The 18,272-nt window shown below is 38.7% G+C and overlaps 1 protein-coding gene across 2 annotated transcripts in view; it reads left to right on the forward strand.

The window, feature by feature from the left end:
• Positions 1-1,951: 1,951 nt before the first annotated feature.
• The window catches only part of clybl (citrate lyase beta like), a 63,992-nt gene continuing 47,671 nt past the window's right edge, over positions 1,952-18,272 (forward strand). The window contains exon 1 of one of the 2 annotated variants that reach the window (XM_055015061.1): positions 1,952-2,015. In XM_055015061.1, the coding sequence (XP_054871036.1) occupies positions 1,972-2,015 (44 nt within the window). In that variant the 5' untranslated portion in view covers positions 1,952-1,971. Of the gene's footprint in view, positions 2,016-2,053; positions 2,205-18,272 lie in introns of those variants that run through there. The other variant, XM_035951171.2, reaches the window with a different exon arrangement.

Below are 18,272 nucleotides of genomic sequence, written 5' to 3' on the forward strand. Positions count from 1 at the left end.
TAAATATTGGGAAAGAAAAAGAAACTCAAACAAGCCGATAAAACATTTGAAAAAACAATTAAACATTAAAAAGACAAAACATTTGGAAATCAAATCAGACTTTAGAAAAGAATAAAAGCTGAGAAAAGAGCAAAACTAAACGTTTAAGAAGAATCAAACTAAAGACGAAACATTTCAAAAGACACCAGTTTGACTTTAGAAGATCGAATTAAACAGAAGAGACAATAAAACGATCAAAAAGAGCAAAAACAGATAAAGATCTTAATGTTTTCTAGTCTGAAACGAAAACATCAAGTTGTTTCTTCAAACATTTCCTCTTTCCATGTTCTTGGTTTGATTGTGGATAGATTTACTAAGAACTCATTTCAGAAAACTGCTTTCCAGATAAAGTCTACTAGTAGTTGAAGGCATTTATCAAACTAATGTTACCTTCTGATCTCCACAAACTTTACTGTTCAGTGAAGAGAATCAAAGTTTATTGAGGATTTCTCAAAAACCCACAGGTGAAGGTCTGAGAAGAACTCAGATGGATGATCTAAATGTGAAATCAAGACTCATGGTCACAAGTTTCTGTTAACCAGAAAGTTCAAACTAACAGAGAAGTACTGAGGAACTTAGAAGATATCAGTCCTTGGACTGTCTGGAAGTTCAACCTAACAGAGAACTACTGTGGGACTTAGAAAATTTCAGCCCTCACACTGTGTGAAAGCTCAGGTCCCGAGGACTCGGGAGGTGTGGAGGCTTGGAAAGTCTTGGAACTGAGGGTTCAACCCTCCAGCACAAAGGCTGAAGTCCAACCTCCTGAGAAAAACGGTCGAGTCGAGACTCAAGTTAAAAAAAACTCGAAAATGGCAAAAAAAATAGATGATAAATGGGCAAAAAAAAGAAGAATTAGTATCTGAGCAAGTAGCTCCGGGGGTGAGAAGAAGGACTACCAAGTGGAAGGTAGTAGGTTCAAGACCCACCACTGGCATTTTTCTTTGTTTGTCTTTGTCAGGATTTTGATAAAATTTAAGAAGGGTCTGGTCTTGAACCAGCAACCTGCACCTCTATAGGTAAACCCTTAATTCACTGAACTACAGCTCAGACGAGAAGATGTAATTTCGTCGTCCCTTTGGCATTGTAGTTAATTAAGTGACCACATGGGTGGAGCCAAGGCGGAGTCAGGGTAGAGAGTAGGCGGGGAGGTGGGTGGCAGCCTCCCCCCTCTACAGACTTGACCGTGAACACCGTTGACACCCACCTCAGGGAGACGCTGTCTAAGATCTCAAGGCTGCTTGGTCGTGGTCTTTCTGGCACGTACTCTTCCAAGATGAGCCGGGAAGTTTAACACTGATGGAATGACACCAGGTCTAAGCTGACAAACTTCCAATTCCTCCTCAGCCCATAGTCTCTGGGAAACCTACATGGAGTAAGAAAAGTAGACAGAGAAGTAATTAAGTCTGTACACAACATATTAAAAAGAAATCATGCTAATAAATTAAGTACAAAGAACCAAATTCGCCAATATACTGGAGACCAGAGCTATTTAATTTGATAAGTATAACCTTGTTTAGTAACATTTCAATTATTTGAGAGCAGCCCTGAAAAACTGCCTGTAATCCCAATCATAAAATGGGTTTGGAGGAAGAACATAGATGGTAATCTGGATATACATGAGTTAGGCTTTATAACTACTACAGTGCATCTGACACCCAAAAACTTTCAGTCTGACTTTTAAGCTTTTTTTTTTCTAATTTTCTTGAATTGAATTTTAATACAAAGTGTATTTCATTGTACATGTTGGTTAATATCCCCCTGCTGTTGTTCTGACAGCTCCAAACAGTTTATTCGCTGTTTACCTTCCCATGTGGCAGCTGTAGTGCACGCCCCGCCCCTCTCCGTGGACCGGCCAATCATATGCCTCGAGCTGCACGTGGGAACTCATATAGCCAATCCCTGTTTGCTCTTTTTAGCGCGTCATCTGCAAATATGGCGGCTCACATAACCAGAGCAGTGAAACGACTTCTGCCACAGTAAGTCAATTTATGTTGTTTTTTAAAATGAATTTGCTCTGTTTCTCGTTGTGAACTCCTCCAGCGGGGTTGAATGGCGCTAATTTTGGTCGAGAAATTTCGTTGCGTGTCACGACAGCAGCTGTTGGCCAAATGTCGGTTCAAACACAGTTTAACAGGACAGCACCTGACAGCAGTGTTTCCAGGAATGTAAGTGTTTGTCAGCTTCTTTTGTTTGTTTACAATATCGAACTGCACTCTACTTTCTAGTAGAATTACTATAAATGTGCGCGAAACTTGTGACAACGCCGCTGTGGTGCTCCTCATTGAGCTATAGTGGGTCTGAGTGAAGAACAGGTGGTTATTTATGCTAAATACAGACAAATGGAACAGATAACAGAAGCAGAAATGCAAATTAAACTGTAGTTCCCACTGCATATTAGTAAGACGCTTATTTTAGGCAGCTTGTTTTTGTTTACTGGATTGTGGTTGGTTTCTGTATATGCAAAGATTCTTAAGACCTAGATAGACAGACAGACAGACAGGCGGCTTAGTATCATTAAAGGTTAGTATATACTCTGGAAAACTTGCTGTACATTGCTATAAACAAAACACTTCTAATTTTAAAATCTGTAGAAATATTAAATGTATTAAAGGTCAGTATACAGTATTTACACACTTTGAGGCAATGTGATTTAACCCTCGTGTTGTCCTCATTTACGGGCACCAAAAAATAGTTTCCTTGTCTAAAAAAAATACAAAAAATTCAGCATGAAAATTCCCCAAATTTCAGAAAATTTGCAAAACTGTCAGGAAGAAAATTCCAATAATTTCTTAAAAGTTTCCCTTGAAAGTTTTATTAAAAAAAAAATAAAAATCCCCCGAATTTGGCTAGAAAATTGTTGTAAATATTTTCAAAAAATTTTTAAAAATCTTCAAAAAAAATCCTAAAAATATCTAAAATGATTACATATATATCTGTAAAACTTCTAATATTTTCTTTAAGAACATTCACAAAAAGTCAACCAAAATTTTGTGAAATTTGCTGGATTTTGGTAGATTTTTTTGTGAATGTTCTTAAGAAACATTTTTAGCATTTCTTTTTTTATCCACCAAAAAATGTTCAAAGATTTCCCAAAAATATTGAAAATGTGGACATCAGAAGTTTCACTTTGAAAATATTTTTTTACTCCACATTTTCAAACTTTAAAATGGGTCAATTTTGACCCGCAGGACGACACAAGGGTTAAAGTGACTTTGACAGGTAGTAAGACAACAGTTGTGTAAAGCTACATAAGGTGAATAGAATAGAATAGAACCGAGTTTATTGCCATTTGCACAGGTACATCACAGTACAGGTACATTGGAATTCTTGTAGTAACAATTTAAAAAAACAAACAAACAAGAACCCTGAAATAAATCGCACTAAAGCACATTATCGGTGCGAATATTAATGGAATAGAATAAAATATGCTTTATTGTCATTATGCAGTGTATAACGAGATTGGAGAGCTTCTCCTTTTCAGTGCGAAGAAGTCTTAAAGATAGTGCAAACAGTCGATTTACAAATATACGGTATAAATAACAGAGTGAATATAAATAACAGAATGAATGAGGCAGTGGTGTATATTGCATATTTCACATTGTATTGTTGGCTTGGTATGAGACATGAGATGTGAGAGTTCAGGGTGGAGATGGCTCTTGGAAAGAAGCTGTTTTTAAGTCTGTTTGTCCTCGCTTTAATGCATCTGTAACGCCTTCCAGAGGGCAACAGATCAAAAAGCTGAGAACCGGGATGTGAACTGTCCTTGATGATGTTCTGAGCTTTGCTGAGGCACTGGGTGGAGTAGATGTCTGTGAGGGAGGGGAGAGGACAGCCAAATAGCCAAATACATAAATAGACACAACAATAAACACAACAATCAATAAAATACTTGTTTGTAAAGGTACTTATTGCACATTGTGAGGGTATTATAATGTGCGTAATGTCGTGATATTTTGATGTTATGCCGTGTTATAGTACCCCCCCTCCATAATGGTGCATAGGCATTTTACAGTCACATTGGTCCTAATGTGATCCTGACTGCGACATTGAGTTTTAGTTATTTGTAAGGCTTTTGCTGTTTTGTGTTTTGTTTTTTACCCCTTACATTACCTTACTATTGCCTTTTAATGTGGGCTCTTGACATGAAGGTGCTCAAATGATTGGATAACACTGCAGGATGGAAAACCTAGGATTACTGACTGGGCACCTGCAACCATGAATAACATGCAGAACAATCTAAAACTGGACTCATTGTTTTCCTTAACACAATTTAGGTTTCTAATTTTGCTTCCCACTGTGCTTGATGTAGCTAATTCACTTCTTTTAAAAACTTAAATACTCTGATTAATGTTTTTATTAGTTACTAACTTTAGATATTTTCATTGCTATCGATATCCAAGTTCCTTCTTTGTTGTTCTTATTTTGGCCTCTGCACCTTAATGCACTCTGAGTTTGGGTTTACTGGTCGACGTGGGCTTTTCTCTGGGGAGTTTGAATGTTTTCCTTGTGCCTGCATTAGTATTCTCAAAGTGTTCTGGCTTCCTTCCACAATCCAAAGACATGGGAGGTTATTTGGTGATTAGAAATTTGTTGTAGGTGTGAGCTTAAGCATAGTGGTCTATTTCTCTTTGTTGGGTCTGTGATAGAGTCGCAACCTGTTCAGGATGTGCTTTACCTTTTATAGCCCTGTGTCAGCTGCAGTAGGTTCCAGCAAGCCTTGACTGTGTGCAGCATAAAGTAGGTATAAGAAATAGATGAAAGGATGGATCAGTCCAAGAACTCTTACATCTGAGTAAATTATGTTTTATCAGACAAACCTCTCTTGTTGATTAGTCTTGGAAAATAAGAACCATTTTTTAAAATTGTATTAAGAAGCAAAAAATGTGTCGATGACTGTGTTCCTCTGACAATATGACTATTGTGCACAAGACATTACATTGTTGATGCTAAAATTATATATTATGCAGCCATATCACATTGTTACTTCAACATTTTGGGAAATAAAATAACTTGCTTTATGTGTAGGAGGTAGGTGAGAGGACCAGCTCCAAAGTTCTGACTGTCTTCTCAGTATAGAAATGAAACCAAAAGTGGTTAGCCTAGCTTAGCATTAAGACTGGAAGCAGCTTGATCCTCTGTACTTCTGTAGCTTCCAACATTTCTGTATTTGCAGATGTGGTTCTTTCAGCTTTTTCAAAAATATAATGTATTTTATTCATTTGCAGCATTTTTCTGATTATGATAAAGAACCGTCTATCAATGTAGTCAATGCATCAAGCTAAAACTAACCGTTGAAAGCTCTTATCCTTATGCCCTTATTCCATTCCATTAATCTGAAAGCATCCAAATGTGTGTGCTTCATGTCTGAATATAGATATAATTTAAATTATCCTCAGAGTGTAGATAGATTTTCATTGTGTTTAAAATCCTATTTAAACCACTTTAATAGTTATTTTGACAGTGTGATAAACTTGCTGTTAGTTTAGATGTAGTCTTTTCTTTATTAGTGTAAAAAACATCACTTGATGTACTGCCCCGTCTAGCTTGTTTGACAACTGTTTCACATGGACTGTGGCTCTTTCGTCGTTGCTGTGGGTAAATCTGAATGAAGCAATGAGAAATGTTAACGTAAAAATGACCTACATCTGAATGACAGAATGCTGTGTCTTTGAAGGTCCTGCATGATGAAAATCGATTTTTATTGTGATTTGTGTTTGTTATAAACTTGTAGGCAGAAAATTAAAGTTGGAAAGACATAAAGGCATTTTCTTTTGCCATTCCTCCAGCTCCACTTAAATAGTTCACCTCCCAACTTTACTACTAGGATTAGATCCAGGTGCTGCTCTGTAACACCTATCTAAACAATAGTCGTCTATCTCAAACTGTGATTGACATATCCAGCTGTCGGTCACAAGCACTGACGGCACGTTCTTCCTGAAGGGGGCGGGAACAGCAGCTGATTGGTTTCCAGAGCAAAGCAGCCTATTTAGAGCAGCACTAAAACCAGGAGTTATACAGTCATGTCGAAATGAACCATCTTTGCAGCACTTTTAGCTCTAAGACACACCATGGAGAAATGTGAGCATTTGCTGAAAATATGGGACCTTTAACAGATTGATGAAACGAGCAGTGTTAGGCATCTCATGTCTGACAAAGAATTTAGAGAGGTGTTGATTAACCTCGTAACTATAATGGGGTTGGTAAGTGTACACCTCCAAAGTAAAGTGCTACATAGTAAGAATTGTAGTAATAGATCTTCACATTAACATGTTCTTTGTAGTTTAATAAAGTTTTGTGTCAGTAGGAAAGCTTTAAAATCATTTTATGATACTTTTTATTGATATTTCTAAAAATATCTTGTAATCAATACAGTCGTAATTTTTCTCATTAAAATTGTCTGTTGTTAAGATACTTGCAGTACCCATGCAACTTTGTGACATGTACTTAATGGAATTATGATGATGAATGTCAAGCTGATTAAACTAATTCAACCAAATATAGGTTAATTACATAGTTTTCAACCTTAATTTTAAGCAAAGGTCAGTGGTGTACTTAATCTGAAGAAGTAGACCTGTTTGTGGTTTCATATTGTAAATATTTCTGTCTGCCATCTTATATTTATGACTTTTTTAATAACCAAATATTTATTTTAATTGTCTTTTTCTGTTTGCATAATTTTCAGTTGTTAATTCAGCATCATAAAGAGAAGATATTTCACATTATTTCGGCCAAATTGCCAAAACTGTCTACAGCCACTATATGAACTTTGACTATCCTGAAGTACAGCTAAAAATTAACCTTGTTATGCTCACAGTGACAGTACTAACATGGTGATGTTTATCAGACTTGAGGTTTTTTAGCATCTTAGTTTTAAATGTTAGCAGGCAACATGAAACAGAGTCCATCCTATGTTGATGGGAATGTCGTTAGTTGGTGTCTATTACATGTACATGGAAAAAGTAAGACATTTCAAGCCCAAAGTGCTTCTTTATTGGGTCCAGAGAAACTCAGCTGTGTGCCAGTAGTGAAGTACTTTGAGGGCTGGGTGGTATAGCTTAAGAAGGACCGGGTATTACGAGACAGGGACCCGATGCCACCTTATGGGGAAACAGGCCTGTGGGTGTTTTTAGACTGCAAAGCCCTTCTTGCAAGGGTAACCATCGGTCCCAGCTGACTGCAGCCTCCACCAGGGGAGGTCTGCAGGGTCAGACTGGGGTGACTAGATGCCCAAGTGACCACAGACTAGCGTTCCTCAGGAGACCTACATGGGGAGAGCAATTGAGCATTAGGAGGCTATATTATCAAGAGACATGATGGATTGTTAGGAGCCAGGGAGGGAGCATGCTTTGAAATTGGTCATGCAGTCCTGAGCATTGTTTTGCTGTCTGATAACTTGCACATTTCAGTGTTGTTTTAATTATTTATTTATTTATCGCATTTTTTAAATATGTACTCTATCTTTTATCCTTGTTCTGTGTCTGTGTGGATGTGAGCAACAGACTGTTGTAATTTCCCTCGGGATTAATAAAGTACTTTGACCTTGACCTTGACCTTGAATTTTGCTTTGCCTGTAATTAATGCAGTTCAGTAAAACTCTCATTGCTGCTGAATAAGGACTGGTGTGATGGACATGGTGGGAAATCACAGATACATATTGTTATCATTTTATCATCCAGGCCTAGTCCCTCCTATGTGTGTGACATTTTAATGAAAAATAAAATTGTTGTAGATGTGTAACACTACAGGAAAGGTCAGGTAATCTCCCAAGTGACTAAGCTCAATCCTCTGGAGATCATGAATGTCAGTGCAAACTTTCATTGCAATAAGTCTAACAGATGTTGACATATTTTAGTCTGGACTGAAGTGGTAACCCAACCACTTTAAAATGTCCATTCATAGAGTCATGGAGCTGACAAAAAATGTCACTGTTGCTGTAAAATATGCCTAACGAATGGCCTAAGCGGTGGGTACTGTAAATTATATGGCAAACTCTCCTACAGATGGCAAACTTATATTATCTTGTAGTCTTGTAGTTTTGTTATTTGACCATTATTTTTAAACCTTGTCCTTGAAAGCTCCCTAGCCGTATAGAATTGAAGCACGATAAGATTCAGTGAAAAGATGTTAGCAGTCAGAGTTGCCTATTTGCTCATCTATTTTTTAAATTATTGAGCATGTCTCAGAGTAAGGACAATTAGAAACTTCAAGCGGTTTGGATGTTAGTTAGACAGAACTTAAGTGGGTTTAATATTGTAGTAATGTGTCTGTTCTGGTCAACAACATTGTGACATGTGGCTCTAATTCAAGGCGCATGAATTTCCAGAGGCACAAAGCTGATGATCCTGCCAAATTAGTGTGAAGTGACTGTCACGCCAGGCTGGTGTGTGTGTTTTGTTTGTGTGTGTGTCTGTCTTTTTTAGTGCTTGTGGGGATAGCCTGAACAGATTATAAATAAAAGTATTTTTTCGTTCTTAATCGTCTCCCTTTTAAATTCTAGCATCTCCCATTTTCTTGCATCCTAAATGGATTTTAAAAATTAAATCTATATATTTTTTAAGATTCCTCTGGTATAACCTGAATTATGTGGCTTGTGTACAGCACAAGCATGTAAAAAAAAAATCTACATTCCTAAGGGGCTTCATATTTAATTTTGGAGTTTCTGGGAAGCAGTACCTTAATGGTTAAAGGCAGCCCTCTCAGATGGCTGGAAGTAGGCGAGGAATGTGTGTGCTTGTTTTATGGACAGCCTAGAGCCCTCGCCCTGGCATTGGCGGCAGACTGCTCTTTGTCACAAACACCCTCGTGTCAAAGATGCAACAGCATCCTGGAGGAAGCATTGACTGCCGCTATGAAGTCGACAAGTGATGAAAGTAGCCTAGAGGTTGTCAATTAAGAGAGCCAAGGCCTGGACCTTATAAGTTAATGGGCAGTTTCCCCTCTCAAGGCCTGCTAGGGCTTTATAGCACAGCTTATAAAAACCCTAAGTGTAATGCACCCCTATAACGTTTTCAATTAAGAGAAGGGGCATAAAGCAGTGCAGACACTTGGCAGTCATGCTAGAATGTTTATAAAGTGGCATTTGGCATAAATTGGGAGGGGAATTTTCAATTGCCGCAGTTGTTTTAAGCAGCAGCTACTGTGCAGAATTTTATTTTGATGGCACTTCATGCTGACTGGAAGCATTACAGACTTCCTGGTGTCTTCCCATTACTAGGTCTTTTAGCTTGGTCATATGGACGCACAGTCAGAAGTTTAAAAGCCCCGTCTTCTCAGTTATAAAAGAGATTAGAAGCAAGACACAATTTTACTATACATGCGTAATATTATACACTCTTTATATTAGTGCAAACTGTGGGTATAAATGCATTAGTAATTTCACAGTAAATTAGCTAATCTCCATTTAATACTGTATAACACCAGAGGAATTTACATGTAATGCAATTAAAGAAAATGAACATATTTAGTAGTCGCACCCCATAAAATGCTATTTTGTAATGCTATTAGAAATCTGCAATAATTCTAAATGCTTAACGAAAATCCCTTTTTACTCATCTGGTGTCCTTTGTGGCTGAGCTTTCTTTGGCTTCCGGTAGAAAAATAAATGAGTGTTGAATAAACACCAGAGTGTTGACACCTCATTTCCTCATTGATTGGTGGTGGAAGGCGAGCTTGAGGTGTGTGGCCATAATCCAATCAAGCAAGAAAACAACCAAAGGGACTGTGTAACCAAATTCTGCAGCTAAAGGAAGGCGAGCAGGTTTGGTCAAGTAACCTCAGACCTTATGGTTTCCTCAACTATGTAATGGATTATCTAATCCTTTAATAGGCACATTCTTGACTTCACAGCACCAAAGTTTTGGAACATTTTTAGATGGTTTTGGGAAATATGTGAACCACACTGAAACCCTGTCTCTGTCTTCTTCCATTTTATATTATGTATAAGACAATCAGGAGACTATTGTTTAACAAGCTGAATTAAACAACACTATCAAAATGGGTCTACACCACAACTCCACCGCCTGCATTTACCAGAGACTACTGAGTTTTTTTTTTTTTTTTTTTTTCTCCCACTTTAGCTTTTTTGAGCCAAGGAATCAATAAATCGGTCTATTACCTGTTGTTGACCCAGCTAAGCTGCCTTTGAAATCTGTTACAGAGCATTAAGTTAACACATGTTGCTGTGTGAAAACAAAGCTCTGGCGACTGGCGTGGGGACCAGCTGAGTAAACAGGGTCGAGGGGAGCAGTGTGGGATGGCAGAGAGAAGAGAGGCCTACACTTGTCCCAGCACCGACCAAGGTGGATTCATATGGTCAACAGATGGATATGTTAACCTGTATCCCCACAGAAAAAAAAAAATACAACCAAAACAAGTGTCTGTGCTCCAGTGCTAAAGCCTTTGATCAACAGCACATCTTCAGCTTCGGAGTAGGGCTTCTTACGACCCCGGAGCGCACATGGAATTGCATCTGTATAAACACGGCTCGGAAGAAATGTGTGAACAATGCAACAAAAGAATTTTGTTCTAGAAACATGGGAGAGAGGGGGGAACTTGGCTAACGGGTGGTTTATGTGGTTGAGGGTTTGAGCGTGGTGGTCGGATTGAATGAGAAGCTGGGGAAATATTCTGTTTTTTGTGACAACAAAAGTGGGAAACTTTGCTTTTTACAGATGTGAGCCAAGACAAGTGCTGTGATGAAATTCTCATTTATAAGACTAGTGGAGTGTTTTGGTACATATATGTATTTAATTGATAGAAATACATTTAACAATATGATTTTCCCAAGCTACTTATTTTTAATCTATTTACATATTATGATCATAATTTGGTCAGTGAATAGCTGAATTGCAATATAAAACATTTTCATGGTCTTTGTGATTAGTTTTATCCTACCTGCAGCTTATTGAACTGTTTTAAAACATTTACTGTAGGCATGACTAACAATTTCTAATAAAGGTTGTGCTTGGCTGGTACAGTTTAGCCCATGTAGCATTAATTGGGTAGCAAAAGTTGTGTGTGGGCAGGTTATTGCTTCCAGGTTTTGAGTCATCTCCTCTGTCAAAAGGCCCTAGAGGTTCTCTTAGCTAATAAATAGACACATATTTGGATTCAGTTTACAGCTCAGAACCCTGCAGTACATTTGTGTTACTGGTACTGGGTAGTATTTATCAGTTATTAAGGAAAATGTATCTTGTCCTGTCCCCTTTTCCTCTGCCACGATGGTGTTTTGGTCTTCTCACGGCATTGAGTTTGGCTCATTGCCATGGTGATGGTTGGCTAGTTCCAGGGCGATGAGGTGTAATTTACCCAGCATTTCCTGTCTGATACACAGCACCCTAATGAGTAAGAGGCCTGCTTTTATAGCGGAGTGTTTGTTAACCAGGCACAGCAGGGTGCGTATGTGCGTGCGTGCGTGCGTGCGTGCGTGTGTGTGTGTGTGCCTTTGTTTGTGTGTATGTGTGTATGTGCCTGTGTTTGTGTAGTTTCCTCTGCCATTCTGCCATAACATGTTAAAGCGTGTGAACACCTATAGGTGAGACTATCCATAACAGTACATGGGTCCAGCTGTGGCCACATGGCTGCAGTTCTCAGTTCAACCCCTTGGTGTCAGTGTTGACAGTGGGCCTGATGAGGTCTTCCGGAGCGGCTTGTGATTCTCAGTCTTGTTGCAAGTGAAGCTTTATCTCATGAATTTCCCTCATTGAATAGTCCCACACTGTCACTGAGTGACTGACCAGGAACGTTGGTTTGGAATATTAACAGCTATATCTCATGATAAAGTTGTGCTGCTGAGAGAAAGCTTTTTTCTTCTTATGAGACACATTTTGTTACCCAGAAAACAAGTATAGCTGAATATCAATAGTAGAACTAGAAGCAATGCTTGTGCTGAAACAGTGAGACTAAAACTGACTTAACAAAACCACACTAAGGAGAATGGCAAAGGCTAAGAACTGGTGCTCCACGTTATGTAAATGTTATGCTTAAATTAGTCAAATAATTGATAAGTTGTTTGATATACAATCAACTGGTATCAATTTTAGGTGTTTTATTTAGAGAACAATCAAATGTTTACAATCATTAGCTGCTCAGATGTAGTTTTCTCCGTTTCTTCAGCTAAACATTGCAGAGTTTTATTGACCGCTGAATAACTGGAAGACATCACATAGACTTGTGCAATTATGATGGACATCTGGCAAATTTGACATTTCATAGACTTGATGATCAGTAGGTAAATTGGTATTCATCAGCTGCAGCCCTTTGTTGTTTGAACTAAGCTCAGTAGCTTCATAACATGCAACAGACCTTGTGGTCTGATGTATGTTTACATGTTTCTGATGCATGAAGTTAATTTTACCATTTAATGTGCATACGAAACTGAATATATCTGGGTAGCTGAGCTCTTATAAAACATATATTTACCATGTTGACAGTAGTGTATAAGACCTCTAGGAATGTGCATGTGAGAAACTGAAGACATAAAGGTGGAGATTGATAGATTATTTTTTTAATTCCTGAATCAGACCTGCCCAACTAGACAATGCTAGTTGTCTAGTTCTTCATTTTTAGTCTTCTAATTTTAGTTTCTAGTGTAATTAATCTAACATTACATTTCTCTACTGATACCGCAGTTTTTGCAGCCTCTCTACAATAAGAATATTTAGTCCATATCAAACAACTACATGATCATTATCGCACCTGTGAAAAGAGGTCAAAAGTGATCTATCTTTCTGAATCTGTATTTTAAAAAGGAAGAAGAATTCTCTGCTGCTTTATGTGGGCAGGGAGCAAAAGTTGGCTGATATTCTTTTGGTATTCTGACGAATTTGGAACTGGTTTATAACTTCTCATCACATCACTGGCACCGACACTGGTTGCAGACAGACAGCCTCCTGTTAGCACTACACTTCATTAGAACCAGGTTTCAGTGGTACCACACACATTCAAACAGCAGGGCCATCTCCCCGGCATCAAAGGATATTTTATACAAAGGGTTGTCTCTGTGTCTGTCTTCCCATCAGTGTCTGCTAATGATGCATGCTGCACACATTTTTAACACTGACACCCTCCTCTCCCCATCACTCATTCACACTCTCCAATTCTTAATGTCTGATTCCATTTCTCTTTCTCTCCCTCTCTCTTTTTCTGTCTTTTTCTGTCTCTTTCTGTCTCTTCCCTTCTGCCATTCGTGGTGTTTGTTTGGCTGCTGGGTTTTGTTTGTTTATTGTTTCCAGATGGCAGACGCAGACTTCATTTGTGTGGCTTTCAAGTTCCCAGAGAGCTTTTTACTGCCTTGGCTCAAGCGCTTATCCTGTTTCCTCTAGCCAGGCTTTATGATGGGCCCTTTTATATGTAGCAACTGGAAACAACTGTCACTACCAGTCTGCATCAGGGAGAACGGGAGACAGCTCAGAGAAAGTGTCTCTCTTTCTTTGCACTCTCCATCTGAACATCTCCATTACTGACAGAACACTCGATCTTCAGATGAGGACGTTGTTTCTTTCTCCCAACGGGGTGAACTTTACTGGCTTCGTGGAATAAGACAAAAAAATGCACTTGATCGCGTTCACTACTCCGCACTTCAGCTGCATCATCAGCTGCCCCACAGAGAAATAGGATACAGTGTGCAAAACTAATTCTTTGTTGACATGATGGTAAGGCAGCATGCTCACAGTAGTGATGAAGCTGGCAGTGTTTTTTTTTTTTTCAGGACCTTGCTGAGTCTAGTCTGGGCATCATTAAGCGCTGTGACATCACTTATTTACAGGAACCCAGGAGGGCAACTCGCCCAGTAAATGTGGGGGAGGACCAGTGCATGTCTTTACTCATCGGATGCGGTTTTAAGACGGGGCAGTAATCAAAGCTCTCAGCTATATAAAACCCACCCCTTCTCCTTAAGGAGGCCTTTTCTCCTGGCTGCTGCTGAATGAGTGATTACCCTGGCATTCCGACCTGCCTAATCCCATTTCTAGCAGTGATTTAACAGAGAGTAGCCGTGGCCAAGGCACTGCATTCACTAACCTACCTCACAAAACTAGTCACTGAAAGGAAATGTCAGGCTGTTTGGCTTTCTGTGAGGTTTTCACAAATAAGTTGGCCAAGCATGTTCTCAGGTAAAAGCGATCTTCAGGGTTCCAGGAAGCGAGCCATGCCACCGTCCCAGTCTTCACGCACCGAAAGTCAAAGCACACGTCTGATGACATCAACCCTAATCGCGGGATAATTGTGTGTTTGTTTACCGTCTCTGAGGTCCATGGCGTGTGCCAAGATAAAACCTCCATATATGTTGCAAATAGCGGCACAGTCATTACACTAACCCGCTTGTGACCCTGCACAAGGGGATCCGAACTGAAGTGTGAGGGGATCCGACTTTAATGTTCACATAATCAGTGGTGTTTGTGTTTTACCACCACTGAGCGCCTGGCTGGCCGGCTAATCTCATCAGGGTTTGGGCTCTGGTGTTGGGGTGAGGGAGAGGACAGCCTAGCATGACCCATATCTCTGTGCCAGGACGGCCACAACACTCCGATGCTGCCGTGCAGTTTCATCAGAGTTTACTACGAGGTCCTTTGCCAGGGTATTTACTACTGTACTGTCTGGCACAACAAGATAATGCCGCCACTAATGCCCTCTAAGGACACAGCCACTCTCACATAGGAGGGTCTGCTCTTTTTGGTCATGCCAGGGTCTTTGTAATGAGTATCATGTTGTGCAGTAATTAGGATATTCACAGGGTTTACATCATAACAGGTTTCCAGAGTTTGTTTTTTTTCGTAGGTAGTAATCTATTACCGTAATGCATGTAAGTGTTTGTGGACAAAATAAGCACCGTCACTTAGCAACAGCAAACTTTATGTAGCAATTGGTAAGTATGTTACAGGAAGAATAAGGAAAGAAGTAGATGGAAGCTGATCTATTTCTGATTACTTCTGAACAGATTTGATTAAATATGTAAATCATCTTATGGTTCATTAAAAAAATGTGTGCTTGGTTGCTTAAAGTTACACAGCCCCTTACAAAGACTTCCTGTATGTTGCATCTCATCTGTTTAGCCTTTGGCAGTCTATAAAAACTTCTGCCTGGGTTCTTTCTGAAGGTGTTTGTGCAGCCACTTGCACAACAGTTTCTCACAAGTAAAGCAACAATTTAAAGCTGCCCAGTGTAACAGCATCACTAAAAACTGTTTCAAAAATGAGCGTACAGTTAAATTAGCACCTGCTTGATGGTGTAAATAGAGAAAGGGCAATATTTTCAGACTTATGGTGAGGATTCAGATTGCATGGAAGTACACCTGTCCTTAATAAACTGGTATTTTGGCATAGTTCTGTTTTCTCTGGAAGTATGTGGTCACACATTAATCTCAGCCAGGAGCAACTAATCCTTATTAACAATCAGTCAGTTTTGTGTGGAAAAAAGTGTTTCTGCTGTCTATCTTATTTACCACTTCAGAGTTGTAAAATTATTTCCAAGCATCATAAATTACTCTAAAAAAGAGAATTGTTCTACTAACTTAAGCGAATTTCTTCAGTTGACAGTTGACTTAAGTTTTTGCATTAGTTTAACAAGGCATCGTTTTTAATACACTGCATTTACAACAGCCACTACGCCAACTTGTTTTCCAGCTAAAACACACAGAAGAATATGATTTGTGTTATGAATTAACCTCACAAGTGAAGATCCTATAGTGTTAATATGTGATTTTTAACTAAGTAAGTAATAGGGATTAAAACTCAAAAAATTATTCAAGATACTACTACAATCCTACCCAACAAATCCAAGGATTCCCTAGATGTATAATATTTTTACATTATTGTATTTTAACAAGCAGTATTAATTCTAGTGGTTTAAGTTAGATGTACCTAAATTGATTTCTCTCAAATGAGCATTGCTGCAATGTAATTTTAGGGAAAGTCATTGTGAGTTTTCCAACTTAAACATCTCCTTGGTCCAAACATGATGAAATGTAAAACATGATTTTTTTTTTCAGTAGGCTTAATATTCTTTCCTTCTCTTTACTCTGTCATCCTGCTCAAAGATGGGGCTGAGCAGAAGAAAATGTAAAAAACAACAACATTGACGACATGACAGAGGCAGTAAACCGGATTTTCCCACATTTGCTGAATCCAGTTTAAAGTGACCAAGTGTAATTTCAAGTTGACAGAATCCATAAATTTGGACTGCCTTTACCAATGCAAAAAGATAAGAGGTTAATTCAGAAAAGTATTTTATTTCAGCTACACTTTTTTAAACGCTCGATAATCTCTCAGCCTGTGGATGCATTACTAAATCTGGACTTAGTTTTTATGTACCATAGGAACATGTACGATAATAGGAGGGTGTTTGACTTACTCCCAAAATTGTGCATAAAGTTAAAGATGTTTTTCTCGCTTTGTGAAAAAGGAATGCTTCACAGTAACCTTGCACCACTACCAGGCCACTTCCAGAAATTCCGTTAACGGATGAGGCAGCAGAAGCACCACAAATGAACAAAAGCACTTAAATTCTAAAGTGTTGTTTAGAGTTTTGCTTTGTGCATTTGATTGACTTGCTTTTATGACACCCCTTTTTTTGGTATTTGAATTAACAAAATCCCGGAAAACAGAATTCCCAAAGATGCAGGAGTTGGATAATTTGCTTTTAGCAGGTTGTAGAAAAGGTTTGTTTATGGTTCTCAGTCATGAAGTACCCTCTGTTGCCCACATTGTTGTTTTAGTGAACTGACACCATTGCACTCACTCTTTTGCACCCATGGGAGGTCAGAAACCTGCTCTGTCCTCTTCCTCAGCTCACCATCCAACCACAACATACACATGTGCACACTCTCACACACACAAGCACACACAGGAAACAAATCAGCAGCTGACTGTTTGATGGTCTAATTTAAACCAGTGGATATTTTTGAGTCATTTCAATCCCCTGACGTCTGTGCTTTTGTTATTGTGGACACCAGGGCATAATAAAAGTAGTTCCTTTATGTGAGGGATGGATAGTTTTCCTGTTTTGATATTAAAACATAATTGTAAATATTTAGTTTTCCATTTTACTACGAGGACGGTTATTGATGTGGGGGCCCAGACGTGGCTCCACCACCCTTTTGTGAACACCTTTTGATCCAGTACCAATGTTTCATCTGCCTTTGCAAGATCTAAGTAAAGCACACAATCAGTGTCTATTCACATAAATCTCTAGTCCACCACAGTCGTGAAAGCATAGCAGAAAATGTGTACACCAGCATCTGCCCTTCTTTCAAATCGCCTTTCACTGGAAACGTGTATTCCAAATGCTGGGTAATATTTTTCTGCGTTCAAGAGAACTGCAGGTTGAAACATCAGACGCAGATTCAGTTTCGTACAAGCTTGATTATCCTTTAATTTGCAATAGTAATTAATGCAGGATACTCAGACATCCATCTGGGAACACGTGTTCGGATCAAACAAACCATTTAAAAGAGTTAAAATTCTCACCCAGGCCTAATTATCACCTAATAGCTGATGTGACAACAAACAAGTAATTATTATCTCTTTTTCTTCTGTTCGCCCAACCCACAAATGGAGGTACCTTTGTGGATGGTAATAAAGGGTTAGTGTTTATGAAAATTGATTCTGGGTGCTTAATGCCTTTTTAAACATTTAATTTAGATTTTAACTCAATCCTCCCCAGCCTCAGAATTTTGGTCTCGCATTTGTTATTGTGTCTGCAGATGTTTTAAACAAAAAAGGCTTTGTTCGACAAAGGGTATGTGTTCATGAAAACAGAATAAGCAGACAGCATGTTAGGCTATATTCTGCCGTGTATTCCACTAGGTATTCATCAAACACGACCCAATTTTTATTTTTTTTTTTTCAGACTTAAGATGTTTTGCATATATGCTCACAACTGGTTTGTTTGTTTAGCCAGTGACCTGCTACCCAAACTTATTAAATCAACTGATTTTAAAACACGCCTTGCTGTGTGATGTTAAACACTTGAATGCAGACGTGCATACATAGACACACAAACACAAGCAGCATGGTAAGTTAGCTTATCTTTGATGTACACCGATTGACAAAGAGACTCCCTCCTATCAAAGGATTAAAAATAAACTCCAATGAAAAGACTGATGCACAAAAGGTGGCCTGTGTTCTTTCTGTTGTTTTTTGTTTGAAATGAAGTCTGTTATGAATTAGTCGTTTGTGTTTCTGCTTTTCATCTTAACGTGCCACGTGATGCTTATTTCTTTATAGCAGAATTTGCTC

This window comes from Amphiprion ocellaris, chromosome 11 (genome assembly GCF_022539595.1).
Source record: "Amphiprion ocellaris isolate individual 3 ecotype Okinawa chromosome 11, ASM2253959v1, whole genome shotgun sequence".
NCBI lineage: Eukaryota > Metazoa > Chordata > Actinopteri > Pomacentridae > Amphiprion > Amphiprion ocellaris.